Source organism: Artemia franciscana, chromosome 21 (assembly GCF_032884065.1).
Source record: "Artemia franciscana chromosome 21, ASM3288406v1, whole genome shotgun sequence".
NCBI lineage: Eukaryota > Metazoa > Arthropoda > Branchiopoda > Anostraca > Artemiidae > Artemia > Artemia franciscana.
In genome coordinates this window covers 19,193,024-19,213,525 of record NC_088883.1, presented here as the reverse complement: position 1 = coordinate 19,213,525, position 20,502 = coordinate 19,193,024, and the positions used below count along the sequence as shown (strand labels likewise).

Here is a 20,502-nt window from a genome sequence, read left to right as displayed (position 1 = left end):
GAATGATAAGAACACCAATACAGTCTTAGACACACGGATCCAAATAATGGCAGGGGAGAGGTTAGCAGGGTTTATCAGGGTAGGAGGAAGTCAGCAGGGTACCCTAGCGCGGGTAGAAATGCACTGTGTACATTTCTGGACATGAGAGATAATTGAGCCGTTAAAATTTAGTAGCTTTGCACATTTTTTCATGAAGTTGTAAAATGTTCCATATAGACAAAAATAATTAGCCCTTCGGAAGTTGTGAAATAAGTTCCTTTAATGTGTTGTCACTTCAATCAACGCTGGGGCTACAAAAAAGCCTAATACTTGCGGAAGACCCGCCACTATTCTACATAAACATAAAAGTCACAAAACCTAAATCAGTGGCATCAATTGGGGGGGGGGGTCTCCTAGATTTTGAAGACGTCTTTGGTAATTTCGTAAAAGAAACGAGCCCCCGTCCCAATGTTTGTGAATTGACACCACTAACCTAAATTACATAAATACAGTCTTTAGCAAAAGACCTAGATTTGACCTTTTCCAATCTAGCCCGCTATTTACCTTGGAATCTGTCGAAATATATTTATGATCACACAAAAAATAGCATTGAATATCAAAATTAAATTACCTTGCTCTCCCTCTTTGAACTTGAATAAGTCGTACTGCAAATAAAAACTGAATTGTACACACCAGCAAACAACATAAATTTAACGATAAAGTCAGCGCAGCCAGCGCTAAGGTCACTTCAAAAACTGTTATATATTCCTCAGCAGAAATAATCCTTACTTGGTCTGTTGATAACATAGTCCTTACATCAGAAGGGTGAAGAGGTGATATCTTCAATAAAAACACTAAAGCTAATATTGCTAACAATAAAGACAGAAGGCTCAATAATCCCAGAGATGATAGCATCTCCTTTATTCCAGCCTCTTTAGAAATCATCACAAACTTAGAAAGATCCCCAGAAGCGGGGAAATTTGTCTTACTGAGATTTACACCTCCGTTGGCAAGTTTGCTCTTATTGGCTGTTCCATCATGAATACTATGCTGTGATTGGTCCAAATTCGTTATCTTAGTCTGCGCAGTTGTTCCCGGACTAATGCTGCTCGAATTCCCACCGATACTATGTTTAGACAAACTTAAATGATTTACACCATAATTACTTCCATTTAATTGACTAGAATTCAAATTTAATCCGCCGTTTAAATTGGAATAATTTAAGTTCCGTGTCGGGCTGGTACTAGCACTTCGGGCACCGTAGGACTTATGATACCTTTGGCTACCCATCTTTGGAGTTGGGTATCCATAACCCCCAGAGGGTGTTCGTAGATGCTCACTAGACCGCATGTGTTTTAGCATTCCAGTACTTCATAGAAAAAAGCTTAATTTTTGGATTTTGCTATCAAATCCATATTTTACAAAACGTGTTCGGGTATGTTGGCACTAACCGCACATTCCAATTAACGAGTGGTTTACTGCGACCACGGACCTGGAAGATAAAGGAATCAGCTGCAGAGATCAGTTTTCTAAGTTGATATAGGTCACTAGCAATTATAATTAGAAGGAGACTAGGTATAAAACAATTCCTTGATATACTTTCTTACGGAGACGAAACAACATTTTTTTCTTTATTATTAGCCTTTGTTTATGTATATTTTGGTATTAAAGGGTAATTGAATGAGAGTGTTTTTGTCCTTCTTTATTTTTTGTTTTTTAAATAGATAGGTTGATAATCAGAGGATTGCAGCCGTCCAACATCAGGCGGTTTGAGCCTTCCCCGGGCGGTTGTGTGCATGTATAGTTATTGTAATTTAGTAGTTAATAAAGCATTTTAAAGTTAAACCCTAAAACACTAATAGTGCCTATAAAATATTCTAGAGAAAAGAGTAAACTATGCTTAATGTTTTTTCTTTTATTTACGGACAACTCGACCATTCTGACAGGACTTTCAACTTTGAGGAGGCCATACCCCAGGAATTGCCGATTTAAATTACGGTACTTGTTAATTAAACGATAGACACCTAAGATGTGAAGTTAGATTAATCCTAATGAAATAAAACCTTCATATAATCTTTATAATATAATTTGGACTATATATTTGCAAATTAGGGGGAGGGGATAAATTACTGGAAAAGCACCGCTAATCTAACCCTCATCTCCTCCCTTAATGTGCAAATATATAGCCCAAATTATACAAGTCCAATGCATTCTATTACCCATCACTTGTCTTTGTGGCTATAAACCGATTTTTCTGAGTCCTAACCTAAGGATAATTCTTGAATGTGTTTCGTTTAACTAACAAGTACCTAAATTACTTTTGTCCGCCTAATTCCAGTGTGGTGTTTACTACCAAACGAGTAAGGAAACTTAAATTTTATTATGTTTGCTCTCATTTATGATTAACCTCTCTTAGCCCTACCGTATTCTGACTTGACACTATTTTTAATAAAAAGAATATTACGATATTGCTAAATAATTTATTTAAATGAACGTTATTTAATAATTAGCTTAACTAGGACTCTGGTCAGATGAGGGTCATTTCGAACTTAATGGGTATGTTGGAATAAATATCTAAACATTTAAGAAGAAATTAAATGAGTAGGGTCCTTTATGGTAAAGACATCTTTTTAGACTTTCCGCATCCCACGGTTCCAGGTCTAGGATGAACTTTTCTTCCTACAGTATACAATGAGCTTATCACCCATTGATTAGACAATCTTGCGGCGCCCTGTGATTAAAACCCTTGAAACAAAATTTCCAGATTCAAGCCCAATATTTAGGGTTTCAGACAATCAAAAACTTCCCAATCCTGACCACAATATAGACAATCAAACATACATAACATAATTCGTAACTATCCGTAATACCTAGCCAAGTATGTGAGGTTACACAACATTAAGGTATATCCACTGTTTCTCCAGAGTATTTTTAAAACCAGGGTCCATTTGGTCCTAACAACCAAGCCCTGAATACAATTAAATAAAAAAAAACGAGTTTTTTTAACTGAAAGTAAGGAGCGACATTAAAACTTAAAACGCACAGAAATTACTTCGTATATGAAAGAGGCTGCTTCCTCATCAACGCCCCGCTCTTTACGCTAAAGTTTGACTCTTTCTCTCAATTCTTCTTTTTAAAACATTAAAAAACTTTAGCGTAAAGAGCGGGGCGTTGATGAGGAAGCAGCCTCTTTCATATACGATGTAATTTCTGTGCGTTTTAAGTTTTAATGTCGCTCCTTACTTTCAGTTAAAAAAACTCGTTTTTTTTATTTAATTTCTGAACGTTTTTGAATCAATGCATGTTTTTATTTTGGCTCTCCGCAGAGGAATAATCAAAACGAAATTTGCATTTTTTTTTGGGGAGGGGGGGGGGGGGCTAAATGGCTTTCTCATAATTTTGATCAAATGATTTTGAGAAAAAAAGAGCGGGGGCGAAGCCTAGTTGCCCTCCGATTTTTTGGTTAATTAAAAAGGCAACTAGAACTTTTAATTTTTTACGAATCTTTTTATTGGTAAAAGATTTACGTAACTTATAAATTAGCTTACGTAAAGAACTTTTGTATTCTCATGTTTTTATTACATATATGAGGGGATTCTCCCCATCGTCAGTACCTCGCTCTTTACACTAAAGCTTAAATTTTATCCCAATTCATTAAGCCTCCTTGTTGCCCCTCCCACGGGGACTGTGGGGGAGTAAGTCGTCCCCAAAGACATAGTTATAAGGTTTTTCGACTACGCTGAATAAAATGGCTATCTCAGAATTTTGATCCGTTGACTTTGGGAAAATAATTAGCGTGGGAGGGGGCCTAGGTGCCCTCCGATTTTTTCGTCACTTAAAAAGGGCACTAGAACTTTTCATTTCCGTTAGAATGAGCCCTCTTGCAACATTCTAGGACAACTGGGTCGATACGATCACCCCTGGGAAAATAATAATAAAAAAACAAAAAACAAACGAACAAATAAACACGCATCCGTGATCTGCCTTCTGGCAAAAAATGCAAAATTCCACATTTTTGTAGATAGGAGCTCGAAACTTCTACAATAGGGTTCTCTGATACGCTGAATCTGATGGTGTGATTTTCGTTAAGATTCTATGACTTTAAGGGGGTGTTTCCCCCTATTTTCTAAAATAACGCAAATTTTCTCAGGCTCATAACTTTTGATGGGTAAGACTAAACTTGATGAAACTTATATATTTAAAACCAGCATTAAAATGCGATTCTTTTGATATAGCTATTGGTATCAAAATTCCATTTTTTAGAGTTTTGGTTACTATTGAGCCGGGTCGCTCCTTAATACAGTTCGTTACCACGAACTGTTTGATATAAACAATAAAAATTACATGGTATAATTGATATATGACCGTAATGCCAAGCCAATCACATGAGGTTACATAACGGACAGGTATAATCATAGTTTCTACTGAGTACGTTTTGTTCGAGTTGAAACTTCCACGATTTTTTTTATGGGGGTGGGATAAGGGACTTCTGATTTATATTTTTTTAGGGGAAAGGGGTAAAATATTTTTGTTCGGTCCTCAAGGAAGACTATATGCTACTTATTTCTTTTTTGTTCTTGCCCACCGACAAATCTTTGGCTATTAACCTTCTTGGGGTGAGATGGGGGCGGAAACCGGTAAATAATATTTAATAGGATTGTTTTATTGCATTGTGTTCATGTGTATGTGTTTTTGTTGTTTATATATAACATCTCATAATCATGAGATGTTTTGTTTATATATTTATTTATAAGATATAAATCATAATATGAATTTGCAGCACAAGTCCTTAGGACTTTCTTTTTGCTGCATTAAATTTATTAGTGTTGTCATTTTTATTTATGTTTATATTGTGGATAAAAATAAAACCTACCTACCTACCTAGTACCCTCATTAACGAGGAACTTCAATTTTATCTATGGGATTTCATTTTATTTCGCTTTGCGAAACGAGGAATTTATATCTCATTCATTGCGTATGCGAACGTTTTAATAGATTCCCAGTTACATAGCCTATACTATATAGTACATCACAACACAAGTATGGGAGGTGAAGTAGATAAAAGAGATGAACATGGGAAATAAAATGACAGGCAAAATGATTAGGAAAAATTCGACAACAAAGAGTTTGCAAGAGCCCCACATCTCGACCCTTTCTCATGTCCATATTATCAACAGTGTGCATAAATACCTGTTACTACTACAAAATCTACTACAGCTACTACAACAAATCACTGCAGTATCCAGTCGCCTAAGGCTAACACAGCTATTCATGCTGATCCTCTATGCCAATCTATTCAAGGCCTCATTCTTTCCCTCCTCATTCCTAATATTTGGAAATACCGATTTCGACACTTGACCCGCTGATTAATGAACACTTTAAAATCCTTATGTCCCTATCTATTAATACCACATACCTCTACAATCTGGAGAAGAATTCTTTCATCCCCCGCCAAAAAAAAAGAAAAGAAGAAACCATTATTCCTCTTAATTAAAATAGCACAACCACGTTTGAAAAAAAGAAAACATACATCACTCGTGAGATAAAATTAATATCCAAAAGCTTTTAAAGAAATCCAGCACTAAAAAACACACATGTCAAGAGCAGGTAGTAGTATTCTTAGCAAAGGGAGGGGTGCACGCTACATCCCTTTTTATACACCCACAGAGAAGATAACGCTGAAAAGATATACCGGAGAAGCACAATGGCGTACACCTACTGGGAGTACCGCTCTTAAAAGAGTGCATAGCCCCTTATTCTGATAAGTTCCGGCAATCAAAACAGGGAACAAATTCAACGAAAGCCTGTTATGTAGCATTCGCACTTTTTCTCAAAAGATTATTTTCCAAGCTATTTCTATCAATGGGAAGGAGACCATGAAGAGTTTTTGGATAAATAGTTTTTACAAGGTGTCTGGTGCGAAGTCAGGAATTCTGAAGAGTGAGAATAGCCATTAGCTCTTATGAAAGATATTAAACTTGGCATATTGGAAGGATAAATTCGAGTTATTAAAAAGATACGGGGGCAAAGCCAAGAGGCAAGGGTGAACCCAGCGATAAATTTTGAGGGGAGATGAAATTGGCTGAGGGATGGTAGTACTGATAAAAAAGGATAAATCAAATTTTTAGAACATAAGGTACATTTTTTATTGAGACAACACTGTAATTATGAAATAAAATTAAGCCACCTTTTTGGTTGTGAGCTAGTTCATACAAAATGCCGTCTATATCAACTGGAACATCTCTGTGTATGGATAATAAGGCCAATCCATTAAGCCGTTCCTGACCTGACGGATTCCTGGCATAAGATCTCACTCTTCTAAGGCTAGACAAAGGACGCTCGCACGTAGCCGTAGTGACGAAAATCGTTGCATCAGTCTTCAAAAATAGATGTAGAGTGGAGAAGGACATAGCCGTAGTGACGAAAATCGTTGCATCAGTCTTCAAAAATAGATGTAGAGTGGAGAAGGACGTAGCCGTAGTGACGAAAATCGTTGCATCAGTCTTCAAAAATAGATGTAGAGTGGAGAAGGACGTAGCCGTAGTGACGAAAATCGTTGCATCAGTCTTCAAAAATAGATGTAGAGTGGAGAAGGACTTAGCCGTAGTGACGAAAATCGTTGCATCAGTTTTCAAAAATAGATGTAGATTGGAGAAGGACGTAGCCGTAGTGACGAAAATCGTTGCATCAGTCTTCAAAAATAGATGTAGAGTGGAGAAGGACGTAGCCGTAGTGACGAAAATCGTTGCATCAGTCTTCAAAAATAGATGTAGAGTGGATAAGGACGTAGCCGTAGTGACGAAAATCGTTGCATCAGTCTTCAAAAATAGATGTAGAGTGGATAAGGACGTAGCCGTAGTGACGAAAATCGTTGCATCAGTCTTCAAAAATAGATGTAGAGTGGAGAAGGACGTAGCCGTAGTGACAAAAATCGTTGCATCAGTCTTCAAAAATAGATGTAGAGTGGAGAAGGACGTAGCCGTAGTGACGAAAATCGTTGCATCAGTCTTCAAAAATAGATGTAGAGTGGAGAAGGACGTAGCCGTAGTGACGAAAATCGTTGCATCAGTCTTCAAAAATAGATGTAGAGTGGAGAAGGACGTAGCCGTAGTGACGAAAATCGTTGCATCAGTCTTCAAAAATAGATGTAGAGTGGAGAAATTGTTCTTATCACAATTTTTTAAGCACGTTATGAAACATTTTGGTACCACGTTTCCTGACTGTATCCACATAATCCTCCACAAAGCTAAATCAGCTTGGAAGCGTCCTCTACAGCTGTTTATATCAAGATACCAACAATTAGTCAGAGTATCCAATATATCATGTGTTAGTTTGTTTTTTTTCGTCGAGGGAAATACAGGGCCGAGGAAGTGGATATTGTAGGGGCTCCAGAAACTTTCTGTGACTAAGGAATCTCTGATGCAGCTGCGTCAGAAAGTAGGTCAAAGATGGGATAAACATCAAAAGTCACTAATACCTTTCGGGATCCTCTTGCACTCTTCCACAAGTATCTCTTTAAGTTTTGTTTCGGAGCTCATCTGGGCACTCTATTGTGGACTTTACTATCTTGACACAGCTCAGTTACTTTGAAAAAGTGGGTGAAACATAGCTTCACTTCTTTCTCTCATGTCTCTAACTTTGCTCTTAAGATCGTCAGTATATTGAAAAAAGGATGTAAGATCTATAGTTTCTGATTAAAAAGATGTCAGCAAATTTGTGACAGACTAAAAAGTTTACTGACAGTAGCCATAGCTGCAACAAAGCTGTTTCTAAAATAAATTTTGCTTGAAGATTCAGAATCTGAATTAGGATGTTCTTGAATTTCCCCCGTAGCCGTGCAGATAATAATGAACAATTCTTTAAACAAAATGATTACTTTTAAGTGCTCCACCCGTCTAGTTTTGAAAAATTTGTTCAATCGTGTTCTTTTTGTCCACGTGACATGACTACTTTCTTAAACAATTTGTATGAAAATGCAAAGCATTTAGGTAAAATTCTAAAAGAATTAATGCCTTCTTTCCCAGTTCCAAGACAATTTCTTATAACAGTTATGTTGTACAAAAAACACAGGGCTAAGTTTAAACAGTGACTTGAACCAACATGGATTGCATGCGGAAAATATTCATGGACTTTAGGAACACAACCTTGAAACTGGCTGTTCATAGATGAAGCTTCATCATAACCTTGTCCCTTTAAGTATTTTAAATTGATTTCCATTTCACCTAGGGTTTAAGGTCTGCTATCAACCAACTGTTTCTTTTTGAGAAAGTCTATAATTGTTGATTTCCATTGTGACATAATGTATGATTAGTTAACAAACAGGGGTGTAGAGTTCTATATAAACACTGAAAAAGGACAAGCGTGACTTAAATGAAGCTCAACGATCTTGAGAGCCCTAGTTTACAACAGCATGTGGTTTACTTGGCAGTAGCCTGCCTTTGTTCCCGACTGCATTTTTACAAAACAATGATCATGTGGAGATCATACCACTTTACCAAATTGTTGAGCATACATTAATGTATATCAATTGGATTAAAATCCATAGTGAATTTGGTAAGTTTTTGAGACAGTTTCTTTTTAAATTTTATTTTATAAATATAATAAGACATTCATTTTTTATCCTCGTCACAATAAGATTTGCGGCGTACATTATCTTTTCGTATGAGTCAAGATCTAAAGAATGTACAAAATTCGCAAATTTATGTGGAGGGATGTATTCTCGTTACCTTCCCCCCCTGGGTTCGCCCCTGCCAATAGGGGAGGTTGGATTTTATAAATAGAACTTGGCTTGTAGGGCAATAGCCACAAGTTCTGAAAATAATTTAAAGACAGGTGATACTGAGGAAAAGATCTGATTAACCTCGAAAGTTTTTTAAAAAAAAAAAGTTTTTTAAAAGTTTAACCTCGAAATATTATCCACTAGATTGCTTTATTCACACCAGAGACGTGGATATAGAGATGGAAGCAGACTCTTAAGTAATAATTATACTCACGCGCGCCGAACATTAGAGTCTTCAAAAATCAGAACGGGAGGGGGGGGATTAAACACTATCGTGAAGGCAGAAAATACATTTGGAAAAAGTGATGAATAGAAAATCAGATGGTATTTCTCTTTTCTGTTATTGTTGCTACTCCAGAAAATGAATGTTAAATTACCTTTCCCTGTCAGCATTTCCCGATTGGAAGTCCATTTAAATATTAATGCTAGAAAAATACTACTTCCATCCAGAGTGCCCAGATGGGGCACATTTGCGCCATTGTGGTGCTTTCTTGAGCGTTTACACATTAACTTTTTCAAATCAGCACATTTTTAAGGGGGAGGGAAATCGTTTATTCAGCGCATTTTCACTAGAAAAAGGAAGCTTTCGAAGCACTTTCACTTTTAAGGTGACACAACTTTAAACCAAAGATCTGGCAACACTGCCCATCATCAGTAGTTAAGAAGGTAACGGAATAGTCAAATAACGCGAATGAAGTGTGAATACCAGTTCGTAGCTTCAAACCTGAGATGAGGGAGGGGGGATAGTACTTTGAATATTACCTTAGTAACTCACACAAGTTAGAGTGACAAGAAGTATTAAAACTGTTCTCATGTAACCCACAATACAAAAATTTTTGAACTCAAAATAATAATAAGATAACAGTAATTAAGATGATTAAGCAGTTTTGAAACTACACAGAGGTCGGACAGTGGGGACACCTGCCACGGGCGCAGAAATTATAGAGGTCCAAAATTCCAAATAAATAGTCCAACGGTTATAATCATTTTGTTATTTTTTGAAGTTTTATTTCGGTACTTGTGTATTATGCGCCTAAACACTCAAGTGCTTCATTTAATTAGGACCTGTTTCTTTAAAACTCAATCTTGATGAAATATAATAAAGTGTAATGAGAATATAATACTTTAGAAACAAATTTGGGCTACATATTTGCATATTAGAAGGGATAAGGGTAAGTATAGCGGATATAGCGGGTCTGCATGTATAAGTATAGCCGGTCTGCATGCAAATTGTGTCAGATACAATTATTCTGCATATTATAAAGTAAGAATTGTTTTTTAACTTCAAACTATCCAAATACTGTACCCCCCCCCTAATGTACTAACATATAGCCCAAAATATATATTTCCCATCTCTTCTGTCACTTGTCTTTGTCTTGTCTCACGCTAAGCTTAAAGAAAATAACGAAAAACCGGTTTTTTCCCGAGTTTTAAACAGCATAAACTTGAGTGTTTTGCGTATAGTACACTAGTAACTTTAGTTTTACTAAAATAAAGTAGAGGGCGCAGTTGGCAGTAAGTGTTAGCAAACTAAATTCGAAATTTTTGGTTTTCCATTATCTTCATCGCCATTCCTTGAAAATAAAAGTAAGCAGACCGAATTTGAGTAATTTTTAATTGAAATTGAAGCATAAAGTAAGTAGAACGAATCAAAGAATTAGAACAAATCAATTGGGACAAGATAATTAATATTTTAGACTAAAGCAAAAAGTCAGATTTAAATAAATAGAAATTTTTGTGAAAAAATGAAAATTATGCAAAAATTTGGCCTGAAAAATTTTGAGAGACAGGGAGGGAACACTAAATCAAGATTTTCCACCGGACGCAAGAAAGGCCAGAATCCCAACTGGCACAGCACCGAGAAACCAAGGGTTAAATGTTTAAGTGAACAATTAAATATTATCCCAACACTTTATAAACTTGACACTTGCCGATTGTCTTGCAAATTCTAACTCGTGCGTCTACCGAGAAACTTTACCAGTTTCTAAAGTGCTCGAAAAGTGCCTAATTGTCTGTATTTTTAACCGTGGAATAAATCCATCTGACTAAATCTTTATTTACGATTCCCGGCTTTCACAGAAAACTAGGATCGTAATTGTTGTTGTTCTTACTAAATTAGCACAAAAACTCACAAATCAAGTTTAGTCACTTTAATTGAGAAACCTATATCTAGTGTTACTTATTTGTTTTGAACCTAATCACCTTTAACATAAATAAAATAAACAAGGATCGTTAAATAAACTTAGTTTAAATAAACTAGGATCGTAATTGTTCTTGTTGTTACTAAATTAGCTCAACAACTCACAAATCAAGTTTAGTCACTTTAATCGAGAAACCTGTATCAAGTGTTTCTTATTTGTTTTGAACCTATTCAGCTTTAACATAAATAAAATAAACAAGGATCGTTAAATAAACTTAGTTTAAATAAACTAGGATCGTAATTGTTCTTGTTGTTACTAAATTAGCTCAACAACTCACAAATCAAGTTTAGTCACTTTAATCGAGAAACCTGTATCAAGTGTTTCTTATTTGTTTTGAACCTATTCAGCTTTAACATAAATAAAATAAACAAGGATCGTTAAATAAACTTAGTTTAAATAAACTAGGATCGTAATTGTTCTTGTTGTTACTAAATTAGCTCAACAACTCACAATCAAGTTTAGTCACTTTAATCGAGAAACCTATATCAAGTGTTTCTTATTTGTTTTGAACCTAATCAGCTTTAACATAACTAAAATAAACAAGGATCGTTAAATAAACTTAGTTTAAATAAACTAGGATCGTAATTGTTCTTGTTCTTACTAAATTAGCTCAACAACTCACAAATCAAGTTTAGTCACTTTAATTGAGAAACCTATATCTAGTGTTACTTATTTGTTTTGAACCTAATCAGCTTTAACATAACTAAAATAAACAAGGATCGTTAAATAAACTTATTTTAAATAAACTAGGATCGTAATTGTTGTAGTTCTTACTAAATTAGCACAACTCACAAATCAAGTTTAGTCACTTTAATCGCCCGACACGATAAAAGAGTACTTGACCGATTTCTTCGAGTCTTCTTCTCTTGGTGAGACCCTTAAATTGCTTTTTTTAAAGATTTTTCCGAATGAAGTCCCATCGAAGCGCGTAGGAGCCAATGCTGCATTAAACTGTGCTTCGGACATTATTTCTTCGCTTGTAAAGTGCGATTCCCAGAACATAAAGCTTCCGGACTTTGTTATCAAATGTCCCAGCAAAGTGCCAAGGTGAATTCTGGCCTTGAACAGCTGCGTGATATTGCGTCCAAGGTTACAGAGGGACAGTCTAAGCTTGTAGCCCCTACTCAAAATAGGAAAAAACCGTCCTACGCTGTCGTTGTAAGAAACCCACCCCCGGAGCTCAGCGACCCTATCCTTCGCATGAAGAAGCTCGGAACATTGGATGGTCATGACGGAATCATAGGTCTAAAATCTAAGCCACATAGCAAAAGCTGGGTTGTGATGGTACGCGATAAGCGCTCAGCCGACTCGCTTGCTGAAGCTGTTACTAGCTCTATCCCTAACGTTGGAGCCAGAGTGATTGATAAAAAGCCTTTAGCTGTGGTCTGGGATATACCCCATAATTATTCAAGAGCTGATTTGGAGGCCTCAGTGGAAGGACTTATTAGTGCTAGTCAAATCGGCGACTCTCGTACTTTTCGCCTCGAGTTCGTCGATAAAACCGCTCTGAACGCGGTTCTGGAGTCGGGAATCCGTATTGGGTATGAAATTTTTCGCGCTAAGCCCTTTCAATCCAATCCGCGTCGATGCTTTCGCTGTCAAAGTACTGATCACCTGATTGGAGCTTATCCCAGCTCACCAGCACATCCCAAGTGTTCCAGATGTTCTGGCCCTCATGTGAATTCCAAGGAAAACCCTTGCCAAGCCTCACCAAAATGTGCAAATTGCACTATGGAACACGTAAGTTTTAGCCTGAAATGCAAAGTTCTCCGATCGGCTCTAAACAACGCTAATAAATGAATGCTCAAACTCCGTTTAGCTTTGTTTCCCTTAATATTAATGGTACAAAAGACAAGGATCTACTGATAAGTGAGCTACTTGAAAATGATATTGTGTTTCTACAGGAGCACCTTCTCTCTAAAGTGAATGTTGATATCCTAAAGCGTTCTCGCACCCATTATACCTTCTTGAGAGCCGCCCAAAAAAACCGTGGAAGACCATCAGGAGGTCTGGCCATCTATTTCAGACACAAGACTCAGCCGATATTATTGCAAAGCGACGCTAACATCTTAGCGATAAAATGTGGTGATACCGCATTTATAAACATTTATTTCCCCTGTAATAAAAAGACTGTGCAGTCATTGTCTAGTTTTTAACAAGCATGTAATCGCCTACGAACACTACTTAGCGACCTTTCAAAACAAAATACCAAATGGGTTCTCGCCGGCGACATGAACACTGACTTATTATCTAATTCCGACCGATCTGAAATCTTTCTCGATTCACTACCTGGAGGATTCCATCTTGCTGATAAAGATCTCCTATTTACTTATATTCACAATCGTGGTGGTCTTACTTCCAACCTTGATCATGTAATTGTGTCAGATTCAACTCTACTTTCATCAATAGTTCATGTGGAAGACTCTAAAATCGACGACAATCATTTACCAATCACGTGCCAACTATCTTGCTCCATGGCGACCTCTGTGCAACGCAACTCTCCCAAGGGGTTCTCAAAGTTAAATTGGGAAAATACCAATGTTCCACTTTAGGTATTGACATTGTCCCAGTTATTATCATCTATTAAAGTGCCTTTCCACTTATTGCAAACATCTGTATCTACAACTTCAACTCGGATAGATGTCAACTCGTATTATCAGCAAATAGTGTTCTGTCTAAAGTCTGCCACTAAAACAGCTGTACCCTCCGAGTGCGTGCGAACGGGTACTCGCAATCCCTTTTGGAAAGTTGATCCTAAAGTGAAGATAGCTAAACAAAAAGCTAAGTTCTGGCTCCGTATGTGGATAGCCTGTAATCGTCCTTCTTCTGGTTCAGTACATCAAATAAAACAGAAAACCAAACGAGAGTACAAATATTCCCTGCGTAGAGCGAGACTGAATGCCTGGGATGGTCCTTGTGACAAGAAATCCTCGGATCGTGTTATAAACAGTGTTAAGTGTTCACGTCCAATTAATTCGTCTCTTCGGCTATGTGACTTCGTTTCTCATTATAAAAATATTTTGCTTTCGTTTAATATTAATCTCCAAAATCATTTTACAAAGCTTGTCAACTCAATCCTCCCAATTCGTATCAACCAATCTCAAGTGTTGTCGGTGGAATCTGGTGTTATACTCCGAGCTCTTATGCAAGTGAATAAGTCTGAGTCTCTCGATAGTGATGGTCTTTGCTTCAAGTTTTTTGCTTATGATTGTCCTGAACTGCTGAAGCATTTGCAATTATTGTTTCAGGTGTGTTTGGCACAGTCCGTTGTGCCAGATAGTTTTTTGTCCGGCTGTATATCTCCCATAGTCAAGAGGGGTAAGGACCCCAGTGCTTGCTCTAATTATCGTCCTATCACTGTGTCTTGTTTTGTTAGTAAGCTATTTGAATATGTACTGCTACCGGCCATTAACTCCAAGTGCAATTTTACACCCTTCCAGCTTGGTTTTAGAAAAGGTATGTGCTGTTTTCAAGCTCACCATATTGTGGGTCGGCTAATGAAACAAGCTGTTGCTCAAAAAAGTCCCCTGTATTGTTTGACTGTTGACATATCTAGTGCTTTTGATAATGTAATTCATTCAAATGCTTAGTTTTCTCTAGCAGCCTCGGGTGTTAACCTTTCTATTGTTTCCGTGCTTAAGTATTGGTATGCTAATTCTTCAGTTAGGGTGAAGTGGAATGGTACGGTAGGGGAGTATATTCCTGTTAAAAAAGGCGTTAGGCAAGGTGCCGTGTTATCCCCGAGCATTTTTAAATGTGTTTTAGCTTCGTGTCTCCAACGTCTTCAACCGTCAATTTTTTACAATGATAATTTAGGCATTAGTCACGTTGCATATGCTGATGATGTTCTGCTTCTTAGCTGGACAAAAAATAGTCTAATTACCAACTTCTACCGGCTTTCAGCCGCACTATCCACAGTAGGCCTTTCAGTTAATGCCTCCAAATGTGAGTTTTTGTGTTTTGGGAGTCCTCCACCAGCATCACCTCTTTGCTTGGGTTCTTCAACTATACCATGTTCAACAAGTATTAAATGGTTGGGTCTCTCTTTTTCGAAGTTTTTTCGTCTACTTGCTCCGCTATTACGTCCAGCGTGCTGAAAAGTATGCGGGTTGGACACGCGAAAATTTCACCAAATCGTGGTCGGTATAACCGAAATGGACTATGCCGTCTTTATTCTAGTTTTTGTGCCCCTGCTGTTTTTTATCTTTCTGGTTTTGCTTTCCTCCTTCGCAAGAAGGATACAAAGAAAATACGCTCAGGATATTTTAAGTATTGCAAGTATTTGCTGCGTCTGCCTCGGTGGTATCGGAATCATACAGTCGTCTCTAAATTTGACATCGTTGATGCGCCCTCGCGACTGAAACATTTATCTAAAGATATATGTCTTAAAACTCGGCAAATGATCGGTGTTTTTGACCCTCTTTGACCATTTTTTGAATGGAGGTAATTTATTTATGTTGTATGTTGTTATGCTGCTATGTTATTTATGTTGTTATGTTTTTTGTCTTGTTTTTTTCTTTTTGTGTGTGTTTACTCCACAGTTTAATGTACTTTGTGGGTTATAAATAAATTATTATTATTATTATTATTATTATTTGTTTTGAACCTAATCAGCTTTAACATTGTAACACTCTATATACCGACAATAACAAACAATTCACAATAATTACACAAACAAACAGGATAAAGACCTAACCAAAAAGTACGGGAACTTACTAGAGTGGAAGCTTGCTTTAGCGTCGACAAAGAAATAAAATAGAAGAATAACCAACGCCATCCAGCCTTTGGCGTTTCTTGGACTTTTGGTACTACCGCATTACCAGTACACGCTCGACAAGTTTGCTGAATATCTATGAAAACCGGTTTCAAGACCAGAAAGACAAATTACGGGTGACAGAATGCATTGGACTGATATAATTTGGGCTATATATTTGCACTTTAGAGGGAGGGAGGTAAGATTAGGTTACTTTACCCCTCTCATAAATGTGCAAATATATAGCCCAAATCAAATTATTTTATTGACTTAAGTTTTATATTTTCCTCATGTTTTAGTATATTTCATTATGATCAATCAATCAATCATTTTATTAATACTAAAACACTATTACAAACGTAAAAGTTATTCGGCCCAAGAAGCTTTGCTTGTTATGGGCCATACAACACAGTAATAGAACGCCAAAGATTATTATCTTAATAATAGAGCACTATGATTAACCTAACTTTACTTCTCGATGGTTTACTGGACATAACGGAAGTACCAAATTTTTTTTTTTCAACTTTTTAACAGCGTTTTAATCAGAGACTAAGATAAGTCACTTGTTATATACATGTTATATATTATGTTATATTATGTTATATTATGTTATATTCTTATTTCACTGGAAATATGGCAAGAAATACTAAACGCTAGATATAGCCCGTGATTTTTTTTTGTCGACGCTAGCTTTTCCACTGTTACCCATACTCTTTGGACATATCAGTGTCAAACAGAAACACAGATGCTGTTACGCGGTTCGAAAACCCATTACAAATACCAACGCTAGTCATGCTGGTAACTAAGTTAAATTTCAGAAATGTCACGATTTATAATACACCCTCAGGTTAAAATTGACTCAAAAGCCCCGACTCAGCAAAAAAGAATAAAATATTACTATAGACTATTTGCGCAAACAAAAGCTGGGTAAACATTGTTGTATGGTTTTAGTCATCAACGTTCCAGACATACCTCTATCTCATCCAATGTTAGTATTACACAACATACCTGAAAAAACACACAAATAACTAATTAACACGGTTTTATAAATAAGTGAAACAATGACTTTAAATATCTTATCCTTGGTGGTTTTCAACTTGTGCATAAATGATGTGTTCAATTACAGGCCCGTTAATTGGAGGGAGGCGCAATCCCCTTCCATAATTTTACACTTTTCTCTAGTTAACTTGTATTCTACGGCGTTTCTTCTTGATTTTGAGCCCTTAACTTTTACATTTTGAGAGAAAGAGGGGTTTATTAATATAAATAAACAAAACAAAACAAGCAAATGGCCCGAAGCAAAGCTTGTTAGGGCTTACAACCCCAATGCACATACAAATAAAAACAATACGAAAAAGGAGAGGAAAATAAAAAAAGAAAATAGAAGGAAAAGATAAAAAGAAAAAAAAATAGAAGGAAAAGATAAAAAGAAAAAAGAAAACAATTCAATTACCCTGCATTTCGATCAATGTGGGATTACACTTCAAAAAAGACAAAAACAAAAAGAAACTAAAACCACTTGACCAGTATCGCGTAAAACAAAAAAAAACATCTCCACTTAAGGTCCACTCAACTATCAAAACCATTAATATTAAGTCAAAATAGCTTTAATTCCCGCCGAAATTCATGAAAATTATCCATATTTCATAAAGTTGTGGGTAGGCTAAACAATTCCATGCGTGGGGTCCTAGATGTCGTATAGAAAATTCTACGGAAAAATCTACGGAGAATCTACGGAAAAATCTACGGAAAACAGCCAGCGTACGACGAAATATATAGGAAAATGTATATGAATATCATCTCCTAATTCAAACATACTTTTAAAACATATGGGTAAACAATTTTGAAAATATTTATATACAAACAGGCTTCGATAAAAATTGATAAGTCCTGCTAAAGGCAAGATTTTGCAATCTTTTATACCGAGTCTTTAAAACCAACACCGCAAACACTCGAAACGCTTTATTCTGCAATAAATAAAAAACTAGTTTTTTTAACTGAAAGTAAGGAGCGACATTAAAACTTAAAACGAACAGAAATTACTCGGTATATGAAATGGGTTGTCCCCTCCGCAATCCCTCGCTCTTTACGCTAAAGCTTTTAATTGTTTTAAAAAGTAGAATTGTGGCAAAGAGTCAAACTTTAGCGTAAAGAGTCGCTTTTGAGTCGGAGTTTTAGTAAATTTTTGCTAAATGGAGTCGGAGTTATGGAAATACATAAAGGCTGGAGTTATGGAAATACATAAGGGCTGGAGTCCAGGGCTGGAAATACATAATATAGGGCTGGAGTGAAGTCATAGCGGCTGGAGTTACGGAAACACATAAGGTTTGGAGTGAAGTCATAAGGGCTGGAGTTATGGAAATGCATAAGGGCTGGAGTCGAGGACTGGAAATACATAAGATGGAAATACATAAGGGCCATACATATTAGCGTCTTTTCCCTTATGTTATATGCACTTACTAATTATGTAAAATAAAATTTAATTTTACACAAGGAATCTCCTAGCTTCGAAGTTTCTTTGTGATATAAGGAGCTCTGAAGTTTTATAAGAAGCTTAGGCGGGAATTTTGGATTGGTAAATTCAGAAAATTCTGGCAGGACATCACAGCAAAGGGCGTATCCAGGGTTTTTGTTCGGGGCGGGGTATAAAAAACGCATATAAACTTTGTTTATAGGCATTTTTGTTACTTTCTTTTGAGTCGAACAAATATTTGGGAGGGGGATCAAACCTAGTACCCCCCTCCCGGATATGGCCTTAATCTAAGCCTATAGAAATGGTAAAGGAAAAATTTTGCGGTGTTCATTAATAGTTCAATACTAATGAAAGATTTAGGCTACATGAATGCAAAAACAAAATGCGAAATGTTCAGTTAGATGATGATTCATTGAGATAAAGCCCCATCACAGAGCTAAACCAATGGTGGGTTTAAAGGGAGCCCACACATTATTATTAATGTTATACATATTATTAATATACATATTATACATAATGTATACATAATAATATGCCATTTCTAATAATAAAGCAGCTATTTCTAATAATAGAGGTTTTTCTCAGTGGGCGAGGGAGGCTATAGAAATTAAAAAACATATATTTGCTAATCTTTCAATAAATAGAGACACAGGGAATTTAAATATTGACCCAATTTATGATTTTCTTTTGAAAAATGAACCAATAATCAATAAGGGAAATAAAATTTTACACAGTCACCAGGGGACAAGATTACCTACTAGGCCAAAAAGAGTTGCTTCAATACTACCTTACAAGAGGATTATTTCGCAACAGAATAGATAACTAAGTTTTAATTTTCATAATTTTTCCTCAGTTGCTCTTTGATTCTCATTGAAGTAACTCGAATAGCTTCTTTTCCCTACGTGGATAAGTAGCGACAATTGTATTTATTATTATTGGTGGTGGTTTTATTTGTTTTTAGTTTTCTTTTTATCTTGTGCTGAGGACGCCTTGTTTGGATACAGGCGAAATATCCGCGTTGTTTTAGTCTTTCCTCTCTACTGGCCGTCGTCTCGTTTGAGGTTTTTTTTTTGTAGAGTTAGTTTTATCTCTCTTTGTTGTTTATTGTCATATCTGGCCAGTTCGGCTTAAGAACTTTCAGTGGAAAAGAGGGATTTTTCCGCGGAGGTGGAGCCAGATTTCCTGACATTATTTAACAAACGAAGAGAAATAAAATATAAAAAAAACAAGTTTTTTTCGACTGAAAGAGAGGAACAACAGTAAAACTTAAAACAAACAGAAATTATTACATATATGAGGGGGATTACTCCTACTCAACACCTCTCTCTTTACCCGAAAGTTTTAATCTTGTCCCAGTTCTTTAAGAATGACTCGTGAAACACAAGGTTCGTATAATCAGAACAATAAGAAGCTTTTTTAAGAAGTACTAAAAAACTTTATCTTAAAGAGCAAAGTGTTGAGGAGGAGCGACCCCCTCATATACGTAATAATTTCTGTTCGTTCTGAGTTTTACTGTTGCTCCTTACTTTCAGTTGAAAAAACTTGTTTTTATTATTATTTAATAATGGTAAAAATCCTAGACAGCTTGCAAAATAATTTATACATTTAGCTGCAGTGTTGCCAGATATAGCACAAAGTACTATTTAAGCACTATTTTATAATACAAAGCACTGTAGTACATGCTCGGTGTTGCTAAAATAGTGCTAAAATAGCAGGAAAATGCTATTTCAGCGCTATTACAGTAAATTTTTAGAGTTTAGTACCGAAAATCGCTGTGTAGCACGGAATTTGGGGTAATTGGAGCACTTTAGGAACTGACCAGGGTGGCAACCCTGCTTAGTAATAGTAAAACTTAACACTGTGCATACATCCACCTGAAGAGTTAGTAACTAGACTTTTGAAAGAAAAAAACTACGGCAAACAAACGCTTTAATCTGCAATGCACAATTTCCGGATAAGCACATTAGATCGATCACAGAAACAACAAACATGGTTTTAATTTAATTATGAGATAATATCTCATTAGAACTACCACAGTTCTAGAATTTTCAACACACTTTTTTTTTAGTTGGTGGCTTGAGTTATTTTAAAAATTAATCGTTTAACTTACCCAGTAACTCGAATTGCTAATCTTTCAATAAAGAATAGCATTCTACTTCTATTCCTTGTCCACTTGCTACTGTACTAAATTTGGTAAAATTCTAGTTAATTGACTTCTTGGTTTCTCAGAAAGGGTTTAGGTTAGGAAAATGAAACTTTCAGGGATGAATCTACAGACTAAAGTATGTCCCGGGAAGGTATTTTGAAGCAACTATCT

The 20,502-nt window shown here is 36.2% G+C and overlaps 1 protein-coding gene across 3 annotated transcripts in view; it reads right to left on the bottom strand.

Annotated features, from left to right (window-relative positions):
* The window catches only part of LOC136040599 (uncharacterized), a 95,923-nt gene that overhangs the window by 48,342 nt on the left and 27,079 nt on the right, over positions 1 to 20,502 (bottom strand). For all 3 annotated transcript variants that reach the window (XM_065724858.1, XM_065724859.1, XM_065724857.1), the window contains exon 2: positions 611 to 1,471. In XM_065724858.1, the coding sequence (XP_065580930.1) occupies positions 611 to 1,341 (731 nt within the window). In that variant the 5' untranslated portion in view covers positions 1,342 to 1,471. The remainder of the gene's footprint in view (positions 1 to 610; positions 1,472 to 20,502) is intronic.